Source organism: Ictidomys tridecemlineatus, chromosome 7 (assembly GCF_052094955.1).
Source record: "Ictidomys tridecemlineatus isolate mIctTri1 chromosome 7, mIctTri1.hap1, whole genome shotgun sequence".
In the NCBI taxonomy this organism is placed as follows: domain Eukaryota; kingdom Metazoa; phylum Chordata; class Mammalia; order Rodentia; family Sciuridae; genus Ictidomys; species Ictidomys tridecemlineatus.
This window is the reverse complement of record NC_135483.1, coordinates 119,845,387-119,864,388: the sequence shown is the minus strand read 5'-3', so window position 1 is coordinate 119,864,388 and position 19,002 is coordinate 119,845,387. Positions and strand designations below refer to the sequence as shown.

General features: G+C 33.2%; 1 protein-coding gene across 25 annotated transcripts in view; it reads right to left on the bottom strand.

The window, feature by feature from the left end:
- The window catches only part of Mbd5 (methyl-CpG binding domain protein 5), a 394,577-nt gene that overhangs the window by 39,375 nt on the left and 336,200 nt on the right, over positions 1-19,002 (bottom strand). For 24 of the 25 annotated variants that reach the window (XR_005737952.2, XR_005737953.2, XR_005737954.2 and 21 more), the window contains 4 exons: positions 14,429-15,097; positions 10,953-11,055; positions 9,733-9,913; positions 3,034-5,169 (listed from right to left, as the gene is read on the bottom strand). Coding sequence is in view for 20 of the 25 variants with exons in the window: in XM_078017348.1 (XP_077873474.1) it covers positions 3,034-5,169; positions 9,733-9,913; positions 10,953-11,055; positions 14,429-14,580 (2,572 nt within the window). In the remaining 5 variants the exon portion in view is untranslated. The remainder of the gene's footprint in view (positions 1-3,033; positions 5,170-9,732; positions 9,914-10,952; positions 11,056-14,428; positions 15,098-19,002) is intronic. The other variant, XM_021719582.3, reaches the window with a different exon arrangement.

Below are 19,002 nucleotides of genomic sequence, written 5' to 3'. Positions count from 1 at the left end.
CCTGAGCTGTGTCTAGGCTGTTAGCACAGGGTGCAGTTGGACGTGTTACCTGTGGGTCTTTCACACTTACTGTGCTACCAGTCTTGGAACAACAATGATTAGTATCTGCACAGTCACCTCTTTCGAAGGTCTAGTGATAGGCCACCCAGTAGGAAACCCATTCTTATCTGAGTGAGGTGATAACTCATTGACAGAAAGGTCCCCAACTATGATCCATGAATAAGGGCAGTTCTCATGATATTTTGGATATTTCTTCTGTAACTGACAAAAACATTTAAATAATTTTGTGCTGTGATAGTAGAGTTCAAAAATTGATATTGTCTAACAATACATCATAAATTTATAAATGTGGCTTCTAACATGTATTGATGTGCTTCAATTCATCTTCTATTGAACATTTTAAAAGATTTTGAAATGGAAGTAGAAAACAATTATTTTTGTACACTAAACATTACAGATGAAGAACTTATACAGCTGGGGAAAATGGATTTTAGAATCAGATGAACCTGAGTTCAAGTCCTGATTCAGTTACATTTGACCCTGGATAGTTAAATTTTCTAAGGCTCAGTTTCCTTTTCTGGAAAACAGGGACAATAAAATTCTATACTCTGGAAAACTGTACAGATTATAAATAACACAGGTAAACCACTTGGCACATAGTAGATACTTAATGACAGCCATTTTTCTTCTCATATATTACTGTTGTAGTAGGAATACCTAGAAAACCTCTTACAGGGATAGCTGTGACTGTCACCTGTTGTCTCATTCTGGATGCCCAGCCTTGGTGCTTAATGATTATTTGATGAATGAATAAATGTCAGTGTGAACAGATATTTAGGCCAGGTGATTATAAGAACAGTACATTCAAATGACACAAGTTATTTCATAGCAAAAAGAAACATGCACTAAAGATCTCTTCAATATTTAGCTCATCAAAGGAGTTACATTAATTAGTAAGTCAACCTATTTTCATAACCAGCTGCACAGCAGACCTAAGTACATTACTTAGTATTTAATTTTATTAGGTTAAATAGTTTAAAAATTCTTACTAACTTAGATTTTAATTAAACATATGTTTTCAGGTTAGCTTGAGCATCATTGGTCACATCATTTCATTACTAGTCATTTATTCTAGTTCTTTTTTAGTTATATATATGCTAAAGCTTCTCTTATATTAATATCATTTTAACCTTTGTGCTTTGATACCATCATGACTAGCAATTGAAGTCAGATGTTTTACATAGATACATGGGACAGAAAAATAAGTGACCTTATTTTATCTTATATAAAATAAGCCTAAAGTTGGCATCGGAAGAAACAAGAATGTTAACAAACATTGGTCTTTTCCATTATGGATGAGTTGAAATATATCACTAATAAAATACATATACTTTGCACATATGAATTGTGACTTGAAATTAAGTAAATTGAGGTAAGGGGTATCAAAACTCTCAAAACTACATAATATAATGAGACTACCAATGTCTCATCAAAGTGATTGAATGTGTGCTCATTGAATATGGTACATTGTTAAATAGTTATAGAAATCATGTAACTTTAATCTTCTACATGTATAAGATTAAATTTTTGTGTAGAATTAATGAAAAAGGAGTCAGTGAACAGCTGGAAGCCCCTTATGGGATAACAATTCTGTTAAACACATAAAAAATAAAGGTTCATAAGATTCCTTAAACTAAGAATATCAAGAAGGCACTAATAATTTTGAATATCTTCTAAACCTTGTATTCTTTTAACACAAGAGGTCACTGGACAGTTCTTCATTAAATACTGACATCAACACAGAACATATAACCAGGTTGTGAAAGATTGCAACACCAGGAAGAAAACACTTTTGGTTTTACTACAGCAATAGACATGTAGAGTATCCATTTTCAGCATGGTGGTGTGATACAGTCCACAAAATCTAATGGTAGTTGATTAATAAAAGCCTTAGCAGTTTTCTCATTTCCAGGAGCAATCTGGTTTTTAAAGCTGCTGTTCTCAAATAAGAATTATAATAACTCTGCAGTCATCTTTTATTGCCTCCCTGTCATTTCCCACAAATCTGAAATCATTAGTGTTGGGCTCTTAGTAGTTTTTCTAATGTTTTCATGGTCAAATTTTCTGAAGTCTCAACGAATTCATCTCTTTAGTGCTTCCATAAAGTTTTTATAATGATTTCTGAGGACTCTATTGCACAAAACATAGTTCTTTTTCTAATGTGTCTACTTTTACATAAACTTGTCTCCTTCACTAATAGTGGGTGAAGATTTACATTAAATTTGGGTTCAAAACCTTAGTGTCAATGGTAAAAATAATGGTTTAGTTCTATAAGAAAATTTAAAGCAATTTCAAGATCAAAAATTCTGGAAATCAGGTTTTCAAGCCTTTTTATTAGAAAACTTAAATTATTACTTTTTTTTAAAAAAAGAAATAGCCAATATTTATTTTTGAATTTTCTCAAACAAATTATAATAAAGGATAGCAAACTAGGATAAGAAAACACATTAGAAGACAGCTTCCTACTTCATACAACTTCTAGTTACTTTTTCCTATCCATTCACCTATTTCTGTTCAGCAGCAAGAAAAATAATATCCATTTATTTTTGCCTTTTTGGATTTTCCAAGATGAGCTTAATTTACCTGAATACAAACAAAAGCAAGGGGAAACGGCTTCTATATTGGCATAGATCAGGACATGTCTCATAACCAGAAAACCCTGCTTTCTATGGCTTTTTTTTTTTTTGCAATTTATAGTCCATTGGTTATAAAACCAACTAAAAGTTGAACAATATTCAAAATGACACAGATTGATAACAAATAACAGAAACATATGGAATCCCCTTAGCTGTTATTCTTTCCAATAGACAAATCCCTACCATTCTGTAAATAAAATTATAAATACTAAAGAAATGAAGAAAATTTCACAATGGGGAAAGGATCATTTCTTATAATAAATATTTTGGTACAAATTTAAAAAAAAACGTAGAAAAACTTAGTACCTTTGGGTACTTTTTTCTAATAAAACCATACCTGCTTCAGAACTTGTTTGATTATAGCTGCTAACAATGCTGTTTGGTATCACTGGAGTGGAGGACGTTGAAATTCTTGACTGAGGTGGATTGGGATGTAATGAATTTCCTAAAGCCATGCCCGACTGACTGAGCATCCCACAGTTCCCGCTAGCCTGAATCTGATTTATTAAACCTGCAAGATGGTGATTGGGGACTGGACTGTTACTGTGAACAAAGTTAGTGTTTGCATTGTGGCAGTGCACGGCTTCCCCTCTTAAAGGTATGTTCTGTGTCAGTGAATTCTGAAGAACACTGGAGTTCATATTGGGATCTGTAAAATGCAGCTGGTTAGCAGAGCAAGGCAAAGCAGTATTTGAGCCCCCACAACCCGGGGTACTATTGCTACTCAAGTGAGAGCTTTGACAACTCATAGACTGTAGTAACTGAGACATTGAACTGATGGGAAATGAACCCTGACCCTGCTTCCTCAGCAAGTCGGGTCCAGGTTTAGGAACTGCAGAACTATCCATTTGAGACTGTCTTAGCAAACTCAACACTGTGGTAGGTGGCTGTTTTCTTTTCCGTAATGAGTCTTTTTGCTGAGACATCAGCTTATCTCTTAGTGCTGCGCGACCACTTTGCCCTTCACCTGTTGGGAGAAGCATGTTGGCAGTAGGAGGGAACATGGTGTTTAAAGTGCTATGTCCTTCAGTGTTGCCACTGCTGGCAACAGCTCCAGAATTGCTACTGCTGCTACTGTTGTTACCAGCAAGTTTGTTTTGATTTGCTAGCTGTGCTTTGGCTGCTGCTGAGAGTAAACTACTTGCTGGAAAGGAGGCAGCATTGTGCTGGTTCAAGATCTGATTTAAAGGCATTCCCAGCAAACCAGGCTGACTCTTTACAGAACCACTTCCGGCAGATGCAGTAGGAAAAGCTGCACTGCTTGGGGTATTTAGTACATTACTCATTCCAGCAATTAATGGGTTAGGGATATCCTTGTACTGATGATGTCCATCGGACTTGGTAGAAGGGCTTGATGGCATTGATGGCCTTGGGGACCCTATAGTTGACCTTGGTGACCTGGGTGGAACCTTAATACCACTACAAGTGGCCTGGGGTCCTACAGGTGGCATCATGAAATTTCCATGATCTGATGATGTGGAAGATGAGCGTGATCTTTGGGGCGATGCCTCAATCCTTCCAATTCCAGTCCCCATCATGTGCACTGGGGATGTCACTGGAGAAGGGGACAAGGAGGTTGAAGCTGAATGTGGAACTCTTTGTACATGACTCCCATGATTCATATGGCCAGGTTTTACAGTTGGCAAAGGGAGATTACTTGGCAAAGGAACAACAGCAGGAGGCATGCTTACATTCATCACAGGTACCTGAGAGTGGACATTTGAATGGAAACTGGTTGGATTAATGATAACAGGGTTCTGATTCACTGGTTTACTAGGAATAGGGTCAAGAATGCCAAGTGGATCTTTCTCAGATGTTAATGGCTTTTTCTGAAGAGCACAAGAAGGTGGAGGAGGGGGTGGTGGGCCTTGGGGTGGTTTGTGGTGAAACATTGCTCGTGGTATTTCCATATTAGTTGAAAAATTACACATTGGTTTTTTCATTACTGGACTCTTTGTAGTCAAAGTTGGGGAAAGAGGTATATTAGTCCTTCCAGCCATTGCACAGGATGACTGTACAGGAGAACCATGTAGCATTACTGAAGGTGGAGAAAGAGGAGTCCTATTCAGGTGAATAGGACTAGAATTGGGAGCTCCATGAAAACCAGGATTATTTCTTGTGAAAACATCAGGGCTTCCAAGTGGGTCAGTCCGTGGAGAGATTGAACCATCTCCATATATCTGGGAACCTGATGATGCTGGGCTTGGCAGGCCTCCATGGCTGCCACGGAATGGAGATTTCTGTCCGTGTTCACTGCTGCCCAATCTCTGCCGGGGGTAGACAGGGTGGAGTTCTTGTTGCTGGCTTCCAGGCAGTTCTTGTACATATAGCCTTCCCATGGCATTTGACGATCCAATCATCAACTTGAAAGGATTCTTACATTCAGGCATTACAGAATTTGTAATTCCTTCATGAGACTTATTTCTTATTGATCTTGGAGTTGCTGCCCGTGAAGGTACTACTGGAGTTGCATCTGATATGAAAGAGAAAAAAGATTCTGTTAATAGCTTTCTTTCTTTTGTGTTGGCAGGGAGGAAAGGAAGGAGGAAATCAGGAAGAAATAGGAAAAAGGTCATCAGGAAATACAAATTTGCAAATAAAAATTATGATTCTATGCAATGAAAAAAGGTTCTGCAAACAGCTACCTTAAACTTTGATTTAAAAAATGTACTTTATTCTCCTTAGTTGACCAAAGATTCTCAGTAATTGTTCATTAGTCTTGTTTACCTCTTTTCTGTTGAGAAAGCCTAGGCATCTAAATCAGTACATATTGACATCAGTCATTCTAATAAGATTTAGAATATGCAAAATCAAGACTGACAGCCCAGATGGAAGTGGTGATGTTACTATCTTATTGGATTTTAAATTTTTGAGTGCACAATTACAATTGGAAATCGTAATCTGTGTGACATATTTATTTTCTTGTATGACTTAAATGAATTTTCATTTTTATAAGAAAATTTGTTACTCTATAAATGCATCTATTACCTTACTGAAACCTTCTCAGGACAGCTACAGTAATATTTCCTTATCTCAACATTTTCACTCTGAGAGTAAGACTCTTTATTTTTGTGAATTACATGAATGGGACCCTGCATCTTTTAAAATAGGAATGATAACAAGAATAAATGCAGTGATATTACAATCATTCTTAGCTTCATGATGTCTACAACACTGTAAAACTATAATTTCTTTGCCCTTTGTCATTGTTGTCAAAATGGCTTTAATCAACCAATTTAGGTAAAAGATTACAAATCTTTTATTAGGATAGAATTCTAATGTAAAATTCAATGGAGTGCTAAAACCTTCAGTACTGGGCTGCTATTGAGAATTCTCTTTTTACATGAATGCATTTTTCCCTCTCTGGCTTTTTGGAATCCCTTCAGTTCTTCTGGAGATCAGACAGAATAGAGGCAACAAAAGCAAGCTGGTTCATCATATTGAATTTTCACTCTATCATGTCAGAATTCTAGGTTTCAGTTTCTAAGCCCCTACGGATGTTTAACTCTTTCATGAAGTTGTGCCTTCTAAAACAGAGATGGCAAATAAAATTTGTTTCATATGCCAATTCCCATCAATTTATAGAGGCTGGTTACAGAGCTGTATTGAAAAGGATGCTAAGCTTAGATGGACTCTGTGAGAAAGTGCCAATGAGTCTGTCAGGTCACAGGAGATGAAAGTCATACCCTTCTTACTATATATTTGCCATAACTATTTATAGACCCAACACATATTAGCAAATATACTTAGATTCATTTGCAATCAGAGGTATACTTATCTAAAAGGTGAAATGCACATTTAAGATAAATACTTCTACTTGCTAGATAGTATACAGATGAAATCATATAATAAAGATTTTTACAGTAGTCAGTCACAACCTGGGACATACAGAAGTCAAGGTAGAGTACATTCAAGTAGAAAGCAGTGAACAGATATTTTCTTGGAAAATGCAGACTTTCTAATTCTAGCATGGTAGAGGTTATTTAATAAGGTAATTTTGGCATATAATATAGAAAATGTTGAGAACCAATAACATAACAGAATGGCAGCAGATAAAGTCATTTGAAGCCTATTTTTAAAGTTTGTAATTAAAGAAATAACATTAAAAATATGTAGAGTACTATGTTTGCAATATAGTAACAACAGTTACATGTAATCATATCACTAGAATTATAATGGGACTGGCTGTGTTCTCTTTAATCATAATCACTTGCTTGCATCTTTTCTCAGATAAAAATGTATTCATATAATTATCTATAGTTCAGTGATTAAAAATAATATGAATATTGGCATTTTTATATTCAATGAACAGAATTTAGACAATCACTGTGTTTTAGAAGGAATTTTGTCCATATTTAAGGCAAAATAGTTATCCTCTTTAAAGTAACAGAAATACTAAACAAACTAGCAAAAGTCAGGCTGAGGCTATATGACATTTAGGAAGTAAGGTATACAAGAGTTGGCAAGTGTAAATATCAGGCACCCACTAACATTCAGGTAGACCTTTTAAAGAATAAACAGTAACAATGTAAATGTTTATATATTTATTTAAAAGAAGATAAAAGCTACTATGTGAGACTTTTGATTTTTAATTATTAAACCTCAACTTCATGAAATAATTTAAAGTTATGAAAAAAATGCTACTGCTGAAGAGAGTAAGAGTAACAATTAATCCAATGAAGTGTACCACTTAGAAGGGATAGAAACATACCAATTATTGCGTATGCTAATTCAATATTTATCCTTAATTTCAATAATTAAATTTTTATTTATAGGTATGACAAAGGACTTAAATTAAGATTCTTCTGGGTCTTAAGAAAGGCAATAAGGCAGACTGTAGAAAAACGTAAAACTGTATGACATAATGTGATGTGAGATCAACAGCAGACAAAAGTATGTTCAAAAATACATTCAGGATAATATGCAAAAATTAAAACACCAAGGTGGCAGGTTAATGGCAAATTTTAAATAATTTGTTATTATTAAACTTATGTTTAAATTGTTGCAACTCTTTTAATTTAAAATTTGTACCTTATTAAAAGAATAACATTTCCTAAAAGTTTTTTTTCCTTATATATCTTAGTATATAGAAGTGGATCAATTTGTAAAAATTAGTCCCGTTTATATTTAAAGGTTAGAGGGTTGTTGGAAAGAGGCTTTATGCTTATAGCTGCAAAATCTGTCTCTTCACCTGAGTTCTAAGTCAGAGATTTTAATTACCTGTATGATGTAGCAATTGTTTTTTTTAACATTCCAGGCTCTCGATAGTTTGGCTGCAATTTATTATACTTCTTTTATCTTCCATTCAAGTTAGGTTAGTTTTCACGTTATACCTTAATTATGTCACACTCATTCTGAAGAATAATTTTCTTATTCCCTTCATATCCTATTATTTTCCCAAAGCTGGTCTAAATCAGGGTTCTGCCATGAATCCTTCTCTGAGCTCTACAGGTCACATTCATTGTCCCTATTTTTCAGAACTTTGCAGAACACTATCAATTACCTCTCATCAACTCATGCTTTGGTGCTTGCCATATTTTATTCTGAACCACTAATCAAGTCTTAAGCAGATTATAATATTTTAGAGGGAATTCATACTCTTGCCTTTACAAAAAGAGGTTCCTCTGTCTCAGAGTATAATGGCACAAAGCACATACTAATCACAAAGGGAAAAAGGGTACTTTACAATGGAAAAATTGGATGGACACAAATTTAACCAAACAATCAAACAGTGTCATAGATATGGGTGAAGGTATTTATCCTGATGAGGATATAACTTCATCCATGCAGAATTCCTATCAAATGTGTATTACCTGAGTATGAAGAAACCATCAGGCAAATCCAAATTGAGGAACAGCCTGCAAATCTGGTTGACCTGAACTCTTCAAAAATTTCAGTCCCATGAAGGACTGAAAACACTGGGGACTCGATATAGATTAAAGAAATGTAACACTAACTGCAATGCACCATCTTTGATTGCATTCTGGTTTTAAAGTCAATTTTTTAAACAGTGAAAAGAGATATTGTTAGGAAAACTGGAGAAATTAAAATACAAACCTCATGTTAGACAACATTTTTATATTACTGTTAAATTTCCCAAATGTGATCATTAGATTGTTGTTATGTAGGGAAATGTCCTTGAGGGGTAAATTGTGACAATACCTGCAACTTTCTATAACAAAATATAAGTGGTTTTCTAAGCAAATGGTAGATGGCTACTTAATGAACCATCCTTGCACTTTTTCTGCAGCTTTTAATTTTTGAAAAAAATTGTGTGTGGGCTGGGGTTGTGGCTCAGTGGTAGAGCACTCACCTATTACATGTCAGGACCTGGGTTCAATCCTCAGCACCACATAAAAATAAATAAATAAAATAAAGACATAAAAAAATTGTGTGTGTGTGTGTGTGTGTGAGTGAGTGAGACAGAGAGAGAGAGAGCGAGAGAGAGAGAGAGAGAGAGAGAGAGAGATTTAGAGAGAGAGAGAGAGAGAGAGATTTAGAGAGAGAGATTGAGAGTGAGTTGAGTGGGGGCTCATAAAAAGTTCTTCGCAAGATGATTTTTGTTTAGTAGGTGTTCAACAAATAGTTATCAAATGACTAAAAAAAAAAAAAGAAAAAAGAAAAGAAACAGCTTGTTTTTAACAAAACTGCTAAATTGTTAGGGATTTTACATCACATCTTCCAGTACAGCCCTATGAAAATGGCTACATTTGTTTCCTAAAAACCAATGGCACTTTCTTTTCTGTGAGCTCAGCTCTGCACATCTGCATAGCATTAGGATGTGCTAATTAGTGTTTATTCTGATTATGTAACCAGATGATCTGCACAAGGAATTCTGGGAAATAACCTCATGGTAATTTTTCAGAATTAATTTGCTATTTGCACTAAAATGATAGATCATATAAAACCTTAAAAACACTGTGCATGTTTGAAAAGTGAAAAGGGAAAATGCTTTGGCAAAGTGATTTCCAGCATCTCCTTCTCTTGCAATGGAGTGAGGGAGGAGAATTCCTAACCCCTTAGCCATATTACATACTTGTTCCTCCTCCGGGACTGGTGAGCACCAGAGAAGGATGTGGGGCTTCCATGCTTTTATGAAGTGTGGCCACTGCAATGATTTTTCTTTTATGTATGCATAGCTTTGTGACATCTTCATCTGCCTTAACATCTTCTGCAGTTCTCTGTTTCACAGCAGCTCCAGGATCAAAATTAAATACCTGGAAAAAGCACAGTCTTTGTTTAGAATACGTCTGCAAAAACATTTAATAAAAAGATCCTCTTGTTTAAAAAGAAAAAAGTTGTACTGAGATTAAGTCATAAATCTGAATAAAACTTTCTTAAGTTTTTAAACTTAAGGAAAACAATGTTATATAACTTAATAAATACTTCTGCTGAACTTACGGTTTTTAGTAGCAAAATAAATAATGAAAATTACAGTAATTCTAAGATAGCCAAGATAAATATATGGAAAAGTTTAATATCTAATAATATTTCCAATTTTACATAGTACTTGATATTATTATACCAGTACAAAAACAGATAAAATCTAGATACAAAAACAAAACAAAAAACTATGATATTTCTACATGCTAACTTTCCTTTGGCTTCCTTTTATTACTGTATTTATATTACCTTTTCACTGACTTAGAAAATCTACTGCTCTATTAAAAATTTACTTATTAGAAATTTTTTTATGATGCAGTAACATAGTAAAAAGAAAAAAGTTGTTTATTAATTTTTAGTTTGAAAATTAATACTATAAAACATTCAGAGAATGATCTATTTCTATAGCAAATAACATTTTACTATTTTAAATAATTTTACTTTTTACCTTGTAAAGGAGTAAAACATTTTCATATTTTGGTTATGAGGGTTTGGCTTTACAATTTTAGAAACATCTATGACAGACTTATCAATAACCATGCTAAAAGTAATACTGCAGTTAGAGTAAGTTAAAGAAAATACTGCATTACTAAATATTGAGCATAGGTACAGCTCTAATAAAAAGGTGTAATTGTGGTTTTAAGGAAATATTTAATATGAATATAGTTTGTCACCTTTAAAAATGACCTGAATAAATTTCCCACAATCTTTAATCATTCCAAAATGCATGTAAAAGATGTCTAATTAGATAAAAAGTTAAAACAAATACATGATTGGAGAACTAATATAAAAATGAAATGCCAAATGAGAAAAGCAAATATATAAAATACCTAAAAATAAAAAACTGCTGTAGCTCTATTGTGAAATGGTTACCTTGGGAAGAATAAGAGGACATTCCAAGCCACACTTGCATGTTCCATCAGTAAGCAGGTATGTTTTAACCTGCTCCAAGCAAGATAACAAAGACCCACTGGGACTGTAAAAATAGTTTAAAAATACATCAGGAAATAATTTTGACTGCACATATTATATGAAAAAAGGCATAATTTATAGTCTTACTGTCCTTCACAGGATAATATTTTCCTGCTAGGGCAAGCATTTTCTTTGTCAATATTATGCTAGCTACTAAATTATAGCCTTTAACACTATCACTGTTTCTTTTGTACCAAAATATTTTTCAGAAAAATACAGATCTTCACAGAAAATTAAACAAAAGTATTTTGAAAACCAAGAGTGGACTAAAGATAGGAAAAATACTACTCTTAAGAAAGGACAGAAACAGGCAAGAAAGGAACAGGGGGAAAAAACTACATAAAAGTAATCACTATCATTTTAAACTACGACATTTACTTTCAAAGCTTGTTGAGGAAAAACTGAAACTTAGGAACATATTAAAGTTCAAACCAGAAAGTTGGCAAGTCTACAAAAGTCAGAGCTAATATATTCTTCCCTGGAGTCTAAAACCAAGTTGACCCTATGTAAAAACATTTCTTTCTCTCCTTTACCAGTGTGTTTCTTTGAAGATAGATCATTGTGGCCTACTTCAAATTGTACTGAAGAAACATTGTGCAGAGAGGAATCTAACAGAGCTGACAAAAGATGGGAAGTTTTTGAGGAAATAGGATGTTACGTGGACAAAAGGTGCCTTGCATTTTTTGGGCTGGTAAGTGGGTAGGTTTTTTCATCTTACTGCTCGTCTGGTCACAAAAATTAGTAAAACAGATTAAATACTAATTTAGATGATAGGATAAGTTTTTGATTTTTTAATTTACAATGAGGAGTAGTTTAAAATGGGTAATTTAGGGCTTTATGAATGTATTGATTTTACAACTTAATCAGTATTATGCTTTGAAATTCCTATGAACTTTTCATTTGAAATTCTTTTATTTATGACTATTAGGTAAAACCCTCACTTAAGCCTTTAGATCCAATTCATCCAGAAACAATACTCTCCAATTCATACACAAAGTATTGCACTACTGGCCATAGACTTTCTGCCTCTAAAAAACACAAGAAGCAGTTGTGCAGTCATAAATGAACTAGCTTTCAAATGCAATTCATATTTTGTTTAAGGACAATTGTCCAAATGACTTGGGCACAAAGAACAATTTAAATGAAAACTGTCATATTTGTTTAGGCTGCTTTTAGATGATATGCAAGGAGAGGTGACAAGAGGCTTTGGAGGTATAATAATTTCAATAAAACAAAGTCACCAATAACTAACCTTATTGATTTTTCACAATAAGAATTGATGAATTCGGGGAAGAGAAATTGCCAACATTTTGCTTAAGAGAAAGTGTGTGCACTGAATCCTAAAGGAATTTCATTGTGAAATTAAAATCAAAGGCAAGAATTCCTAAATTCCTTTACAGTATTCTAGACCTCTTGAAACTCTTCCTCTTAGTCAGTTGGATTCTTTCCTTTAGTTGTAGTTCTTATAATTAACTTTTGGGGCAATAATTAATGTAAAAAATAATTACAAGTTTTACAGCATGGATACAGTTTAGAAAATTGGAAAATTTAATGTGTCACCTCAAAATGCTACCAGGAGGCAGGAGAAATTGAAGATTAACCTAAAAATGAGAGGTAAACTATACATTGAAAAGTAGCTAATGAAGGTAGGCTAGCCTCATGCATATATTCAAGTAGTATTTTAATTGGTTATATACAAACAAATCAAACCCAGGTGGCTTGATTTATTTTGAAAGCATTTAACCTTACCTGCAAAAGTTTAGTTTTTAAAATAATTCTCAAGTGTACAGACTTAAATTTGGAGAACTCATACTAACATGATTATCAGAAAAGTGAAGAAGTCAGTCTTGGAAAATTATGAACTGATATTAACTGAAAGTGACTGATCAACTTTTAGACTTCTTTTTTTTTTTTAAACTTTTAGACTTCTTAGTTTTTGATTCCCAGACTTGACATGGTTTGCTCATAGCAATATGAAAAATTGATTTATCTTTCATAAGATGGAGTAAAAAAAATCATCAAGATTTTTAAGTCATTTGCTTCAAGTTGAAGATACATCATCTCTTTACAAACTAGAATAACCATAAATATAAACATATATCACTGATAATTTGTTATATTTATAAAAAAGTATTTCTGGCACTTCATGAGCCACGTTGGTAATATAAACACTTGGAAAAAGTTATTCCTTGTGTCTTTCTTCATATTTTCTATTATGGGATGAGATCTACATTCCCTGAGTTTTTATTCCTTCACCTACTCGAATATAGAGCACATCATTAATATTACTGATATAAGAATTTTTTGTGACAAAAGAATTTCAGTGGGTAATTAAGTTTTCCTCAAGAAGCACTTTACAAGCATACAAATCAACCAACCAAACAAACAATAAACCCACATCTGAACTGACTTTTGAGTTGTTAAAGCATGAAATTGTTTGTACCACAGAAAATACCTCATTCATACAAATATAGGGAACTGAAAATTCTATTGAAGCTGGGATGCAAAGAGCCACACTGAAAGTAATAGCATCAATTTAATGATGCTGCTTAATGTGGAATTAATAAAATCTGAAGTCTACTTCTAATTTTTTTATTATATCATGAAGAAAGACTTATGGTAACCTAAACTTCTATATATTTATTGGAAAATTATAAATAAGGATCTTAGATGCCAATTATTTATTAAATAAGACTTAAAACTTCTTGCCAACAGTTCAGTTATTCCATTCAACTTGTTCTAAAAGAGATATAACATCAAAATTTTAAAGAGGAGGCATTTGCATTTAGTTGTATGATTTTTACTTGTAATATGAAGAGCTATCTCCATCATGACTTTATTTTTATTATTACATGCAAGGAAATAGATTAAAAACTGTGCAGAAAAAAATAAGCAAATTATTTTTGGTTAATATCAAGCATTAAGAAGTCTAATAAGTAAGACTGCTAATAGATTAAAAACAGAACTTTAGTATCAGAAAAGTCAGTTGAAGTACTTTTAAGAACAGAGTAATATTGCCAAATGGTATTGGGTCTATTTCCAGTATTTTGCATTCTTCTATGAATGTAGTAATGATGCTTTAAGTTTTTTAGAAATCTTCATATTTTTTTATCCTTATTACAGAGAAGCAGAATGACACCTCATGTAAACACAATTAATGCATAAAAATTCTCTCTGATAATCTATGTCAATTTACACTACAAAACAGTATAGAATAAAAATACTTTGTGCATTTCTAGCACAGAGGTCAGTTATTGAAACTTATCTGAGGTGCTGTCAGTCACAATATTTTGTTCCCTCAAAGAAGAACAGACTCTGCCTCCTTAATTTTGGAACTATGACTCTGGAGGTGACATAGGTAATAAATAAGGGCTCACCTGACATAAAGAACTCCATTTTGATCCACACGACGCTGCCAACCCACAGGAACTTGTATAGCTGGAAGACCTCCTTCCTTGTCCCCTCCGTCACACTCCTTGCCTCCATTCATTTTCTGTGTCTGCTTGGGACTCTCCAAAGATATCAGCATTAAGATGATATCTTCATATTACAGAGCATGATGGCCTTCAAAAATGGGCCAATGCAGCACAGTTTTTCTCAGACTGTACAAAAAGCATTGGGAAGCTTCGGCTCAGTTTGGAACCAAGTCCTTGAACTCTGCCATTGTAAAATTAATCAGTTTCCCATTATACTCTACATTAAATAACCAATACTTAATTCCTAGGGATGGTTTACATGGGTAAAAATGAGTGCTTACAACTAAGGAAAATCATAATTCACCAATGCTGGCACCTGTCTGAAGTGGGGGAGGGAGGAGTGTAAAGTTTTTAGTTGTACATTTTGTCTTGAACCTTGATGTTGAACTAAAATAATTTCTACTGTTTAGAAATTGGTGTCATTTTTACAATGTGAGTCGATTAATATTTTCAGGTACTACCAGTCCTTAAAGGCCACATTTTCTAAACTTTATCTTCCAATCTGAATCCAAGGTGTTGCAGGCTGATTCATCTGATGCTTTCATGACTTCAAAATTCCAATAATGTAGCCTGAAACATATGCAAATATGTAAACTGTATATTTAATGTTGAAAATTGAGAAGCTGCACAATTTTCAAATAGAATAAACTATTAGCTGTTCCCTATCACTTTGATGTCCTCTGCCATCACAAAAACACATCGAAGTGAACTTGTTTTCTTCTTTTAAATTGATCCACTTACTCTAGTTAAACCAATTTACTTGTTCTTCACCATTTGCAACTTTCTAATTCCTAGACATAGACCCATAATTACGGCATTACAAGTACATACACAGATACATGCACACAGAGCCTGCTTCTAACTTGAAATCAAAATATATTCAAACCTCTAATGTCCTGTAAACCAAAAAATGATGTTAATCCACTCACATTTTGATTACTCCTTAATATTATATGCAGCTATGCTTCAGCTTTCTTTCCTAATCATTAGCGTAAAGAAGATAAGGTTTCTCTTTTTAAAAAAGTTAAAGAAAATAAATTTATAGTACATTTTCAAATAGAAGATTTTCCCCCAGTATTATAGACTGTTCAGATTGGGAGCTGCTTTATAGTCAAGATTTTACAAAATCCCTCACATAATGGTGTACTTTCTTAATTGCTTTATTAAGTCACAGGGTTTTTTTTTTTTTTTGTTTTTGGAGAAAACACATTAACTTGAAACTGTAGTGACCACTGCAACTGTAGAATGCTTATAGAATTCATCTTGATGAGGCTATTGCATAAAAAAGACAAGTACATTTTGAAAAGATTTAGTACTTAATATTGTGGAAAATATGATGTCACAGTTGGTAGCACCATTTATTGTTGTAAACAAGCCTTTTAATGATCAATTTAGTATTTAGCATTTAGTCGTATTGTTGGCCTCATAAAACTACATTAAAAGATGAGTAAAAAATTATCCTAGTGTTATATGTTGGGACTTGTGATTTGTGATAAAAAGTTTTCAGTGATAGCTTCATCCAAAAAAATCAAAAATGTTGTACCTTAAAGAACTGAAATAGAAGTGAAGATGCTCTGCTCTGGAAATCTATGTTAAATGACTTGAGATTCATATGGAAGCTTTAAACTGATTTCATAAAGTTTAAATGAAAAAAATTAATGCACTTTCTAGATAATGTTTTAAATATGCATGTATAAACTAACAAATTAAAAAATGTGAATGAACATGACTATTTAATCTGCATTCCTAAAACTCTATACACCTAAGTTGGTCAGAAACACTTTTTTTGGATCTCCTCACTAGGAAAGCAAGAGATTATCTTATAGCAAAGCCCATCAGGTATATGCCTTATTTGTATTTATGTGTAGTCTTGGCTCTGAGACAGTTTAAGGATATGCAATAAAGTAAAGACTCATTTAGCTGTAAATCAGAGACTGTGCTTATGGGTGTGGCCAGCACTGGCAGGAAATGAGAAAAGTAGCAAAAATTTATTGAGGGAAAAGTCAGGATATAAAGAAAAGTACCAAATAATAACCGTCCCAAGGTGGTAATTTGCATCACTGGGCCCATTCCACTGTGCTCTGCTTCTCATGGAAATGACCCACTTAATGTTCTGTCTTCCACTCACTGTACCTTTGACTGTGACTTTTGCTGTTCATCTATGTGTTTATTCACATTTCCTTCAACATTACAGAGCAGTTACTGTGTAGTAGGCACTCTGCTAGCTGCTATGAGTATCATCTATAAACCCCAAAGTGAGCTAACTAGACACTGAATCTGCTGATTCATTGATTTCGGACTTTACAGCTTCCAGAATTGTGAGAAATAAATTGCTGTTGTTTCTAATCTAGCTCGTTTTTGGAATATTGTTATAGTAGCCTGAATGGACTCAAGCAGTAAGGTACCACTTTATCCTAAGCATAGTGTAATGTTCAGCATCAATATGGAAGCCTGAATATGAAAATAAAAATTGAAGTCATCTCCCTGAAGATTAATAATCACTGCAAACATTGACATATTTTCTTTCAATCATTTGTTTTTTAAAGTTTTAAAGCACACACAAAAATGAGTTTCATAAAATAAACAAGGATGTATCATCACCACTAAAATTTGCAATATAAGCATTTGTCAATTTTTTTTTCAAATAAAGGACATAGAAAATATTTCAGATGAAGTATAATACCATCATCAGGTCCCAGTTGATTTTCTTTTCAGACCCATTCCTCTCCCTTCCGCCCCAAAGGCTACTACCATCATGATTCTGGCCTGTATCATTTCTGGTTATAATTTTATGTGCTTATTTCCTACATGTGTATTGTAAACAATATTTGTATTGTTATATGTGTTTTAAAACTTTATATAATATAAACACTACCATATTATACCATCCTGCAACCTTCTTTTTAAAATTTAACATTGTTTTGAAAAATGTCTCTGCTGAAATATATAGACTTATCTTTGTTGTAGATATACAGTTCAAATGCATTAATTTTAACATTTGAGTAATATTCTATCTTAAGATTTTACAACTTTTAATCTATCATATGTCAAGCACATTAATGTTGGCTTGTAGAGCTTGTACATTTTCAACTTTATAGTCACTGCCAAATTGTTCTCCAAAGCAGTTATACTGATTCTAAATATTTTCTATATAAGTGGGATTTTTTTCTTTTAAATATTGAATCATCCCATTTTGTATTTTTTTCTTCTTAAGCATTTTACTATATGGCATTAAATATTTTTCTAAAACATGAACATTAAATACTGGATGGAAAATTTTGGCTATTTAAAATTTTGTTTATTTATGTTCCTTTTGTGGAGACAGCATTTCTCCCAAACTTTCATAATTACAAATAAATCCAAGAGAAATATTCTGGCATGTAAATCTATGTCCACCTTGATAATTCACTCAGAATTATTTGCTAAAATAGAATTGTGTAATTTTAGGGCTCTCGATTCATTCTTTTAAGTATTAGGATGATACTTTTAGGAAAGCACTTCAGGCCATGTGTCTTAAACTTTTGAAACCCATGTATGATTTCTTTGGTTAAATATGAAAGTATGTTCTACTTGCTTCCAAGACATTGGAATTTTATGTTCTACAGAGACCCATTGTCCAAAATTAGTCAGTCTTTGTTCCTATAGTTTGCATTGTAAAAACTGCAGTTTCTCCTGTTTTCTGAATTTAACATATTAATATTACTATGCTTTTAAAAAAACGTTACATATTCCACATGTTTCTCTCTCCTTCCCTAAAGACCTATTTAACGTGGCTTCATTAAAGCCCAATAAAACATGTTAAAAAAGTAAAGATACTGTAATATAAAAGCTACCCTCCATTTCACTAACACTCAGGATCCAAGAGAGATCATATATTTATGACTTAATTTATATGTATTTGACAAACAATTTTGTAGCAATAACAATAAAATTCAAAAAGCATGTTATGTGTTTGTGTGTGTGTTCTGAGAACACACAATTCCACTAATGTTTTCATTTTTCCTCTTTCCTTTCAATATGCAAATTAAGTCTCTTAAAATTGGCTATCAGTGAATTGAATTTGAGTGACTTGATTTTCTTTTTTTGTATTGGCTTCTTCTGATCATCCAGAATTCAAATTAGATATCATCTCCACAAGAAAATTGCAAACCCCAGCCACTCTCTTACACTTAATTCACTGATACCTCTTATTTTCTGATTATTATTACTGCTTATTAACTATCTTTCCCTTTAGGAATATAAACATATTCAGAGCAGTAGGGACCTTGTCTCTCCAAGTCCTTATGTTCCTAGTTCTTGATATAATTCCTGGCACAGAGTAGGTGTGTTGGCTAGTTCCTGAAGACTGTGTATATTCTTTTTTAAAAATATTTATTTTTTAGTTGGACACAATTCCTTTATTTTATTTATTTATTTTCATGTGGTGCTGAGGATCGAACTGCAAGGGCTCTACCACTGAGCCACAACCCCAGCCC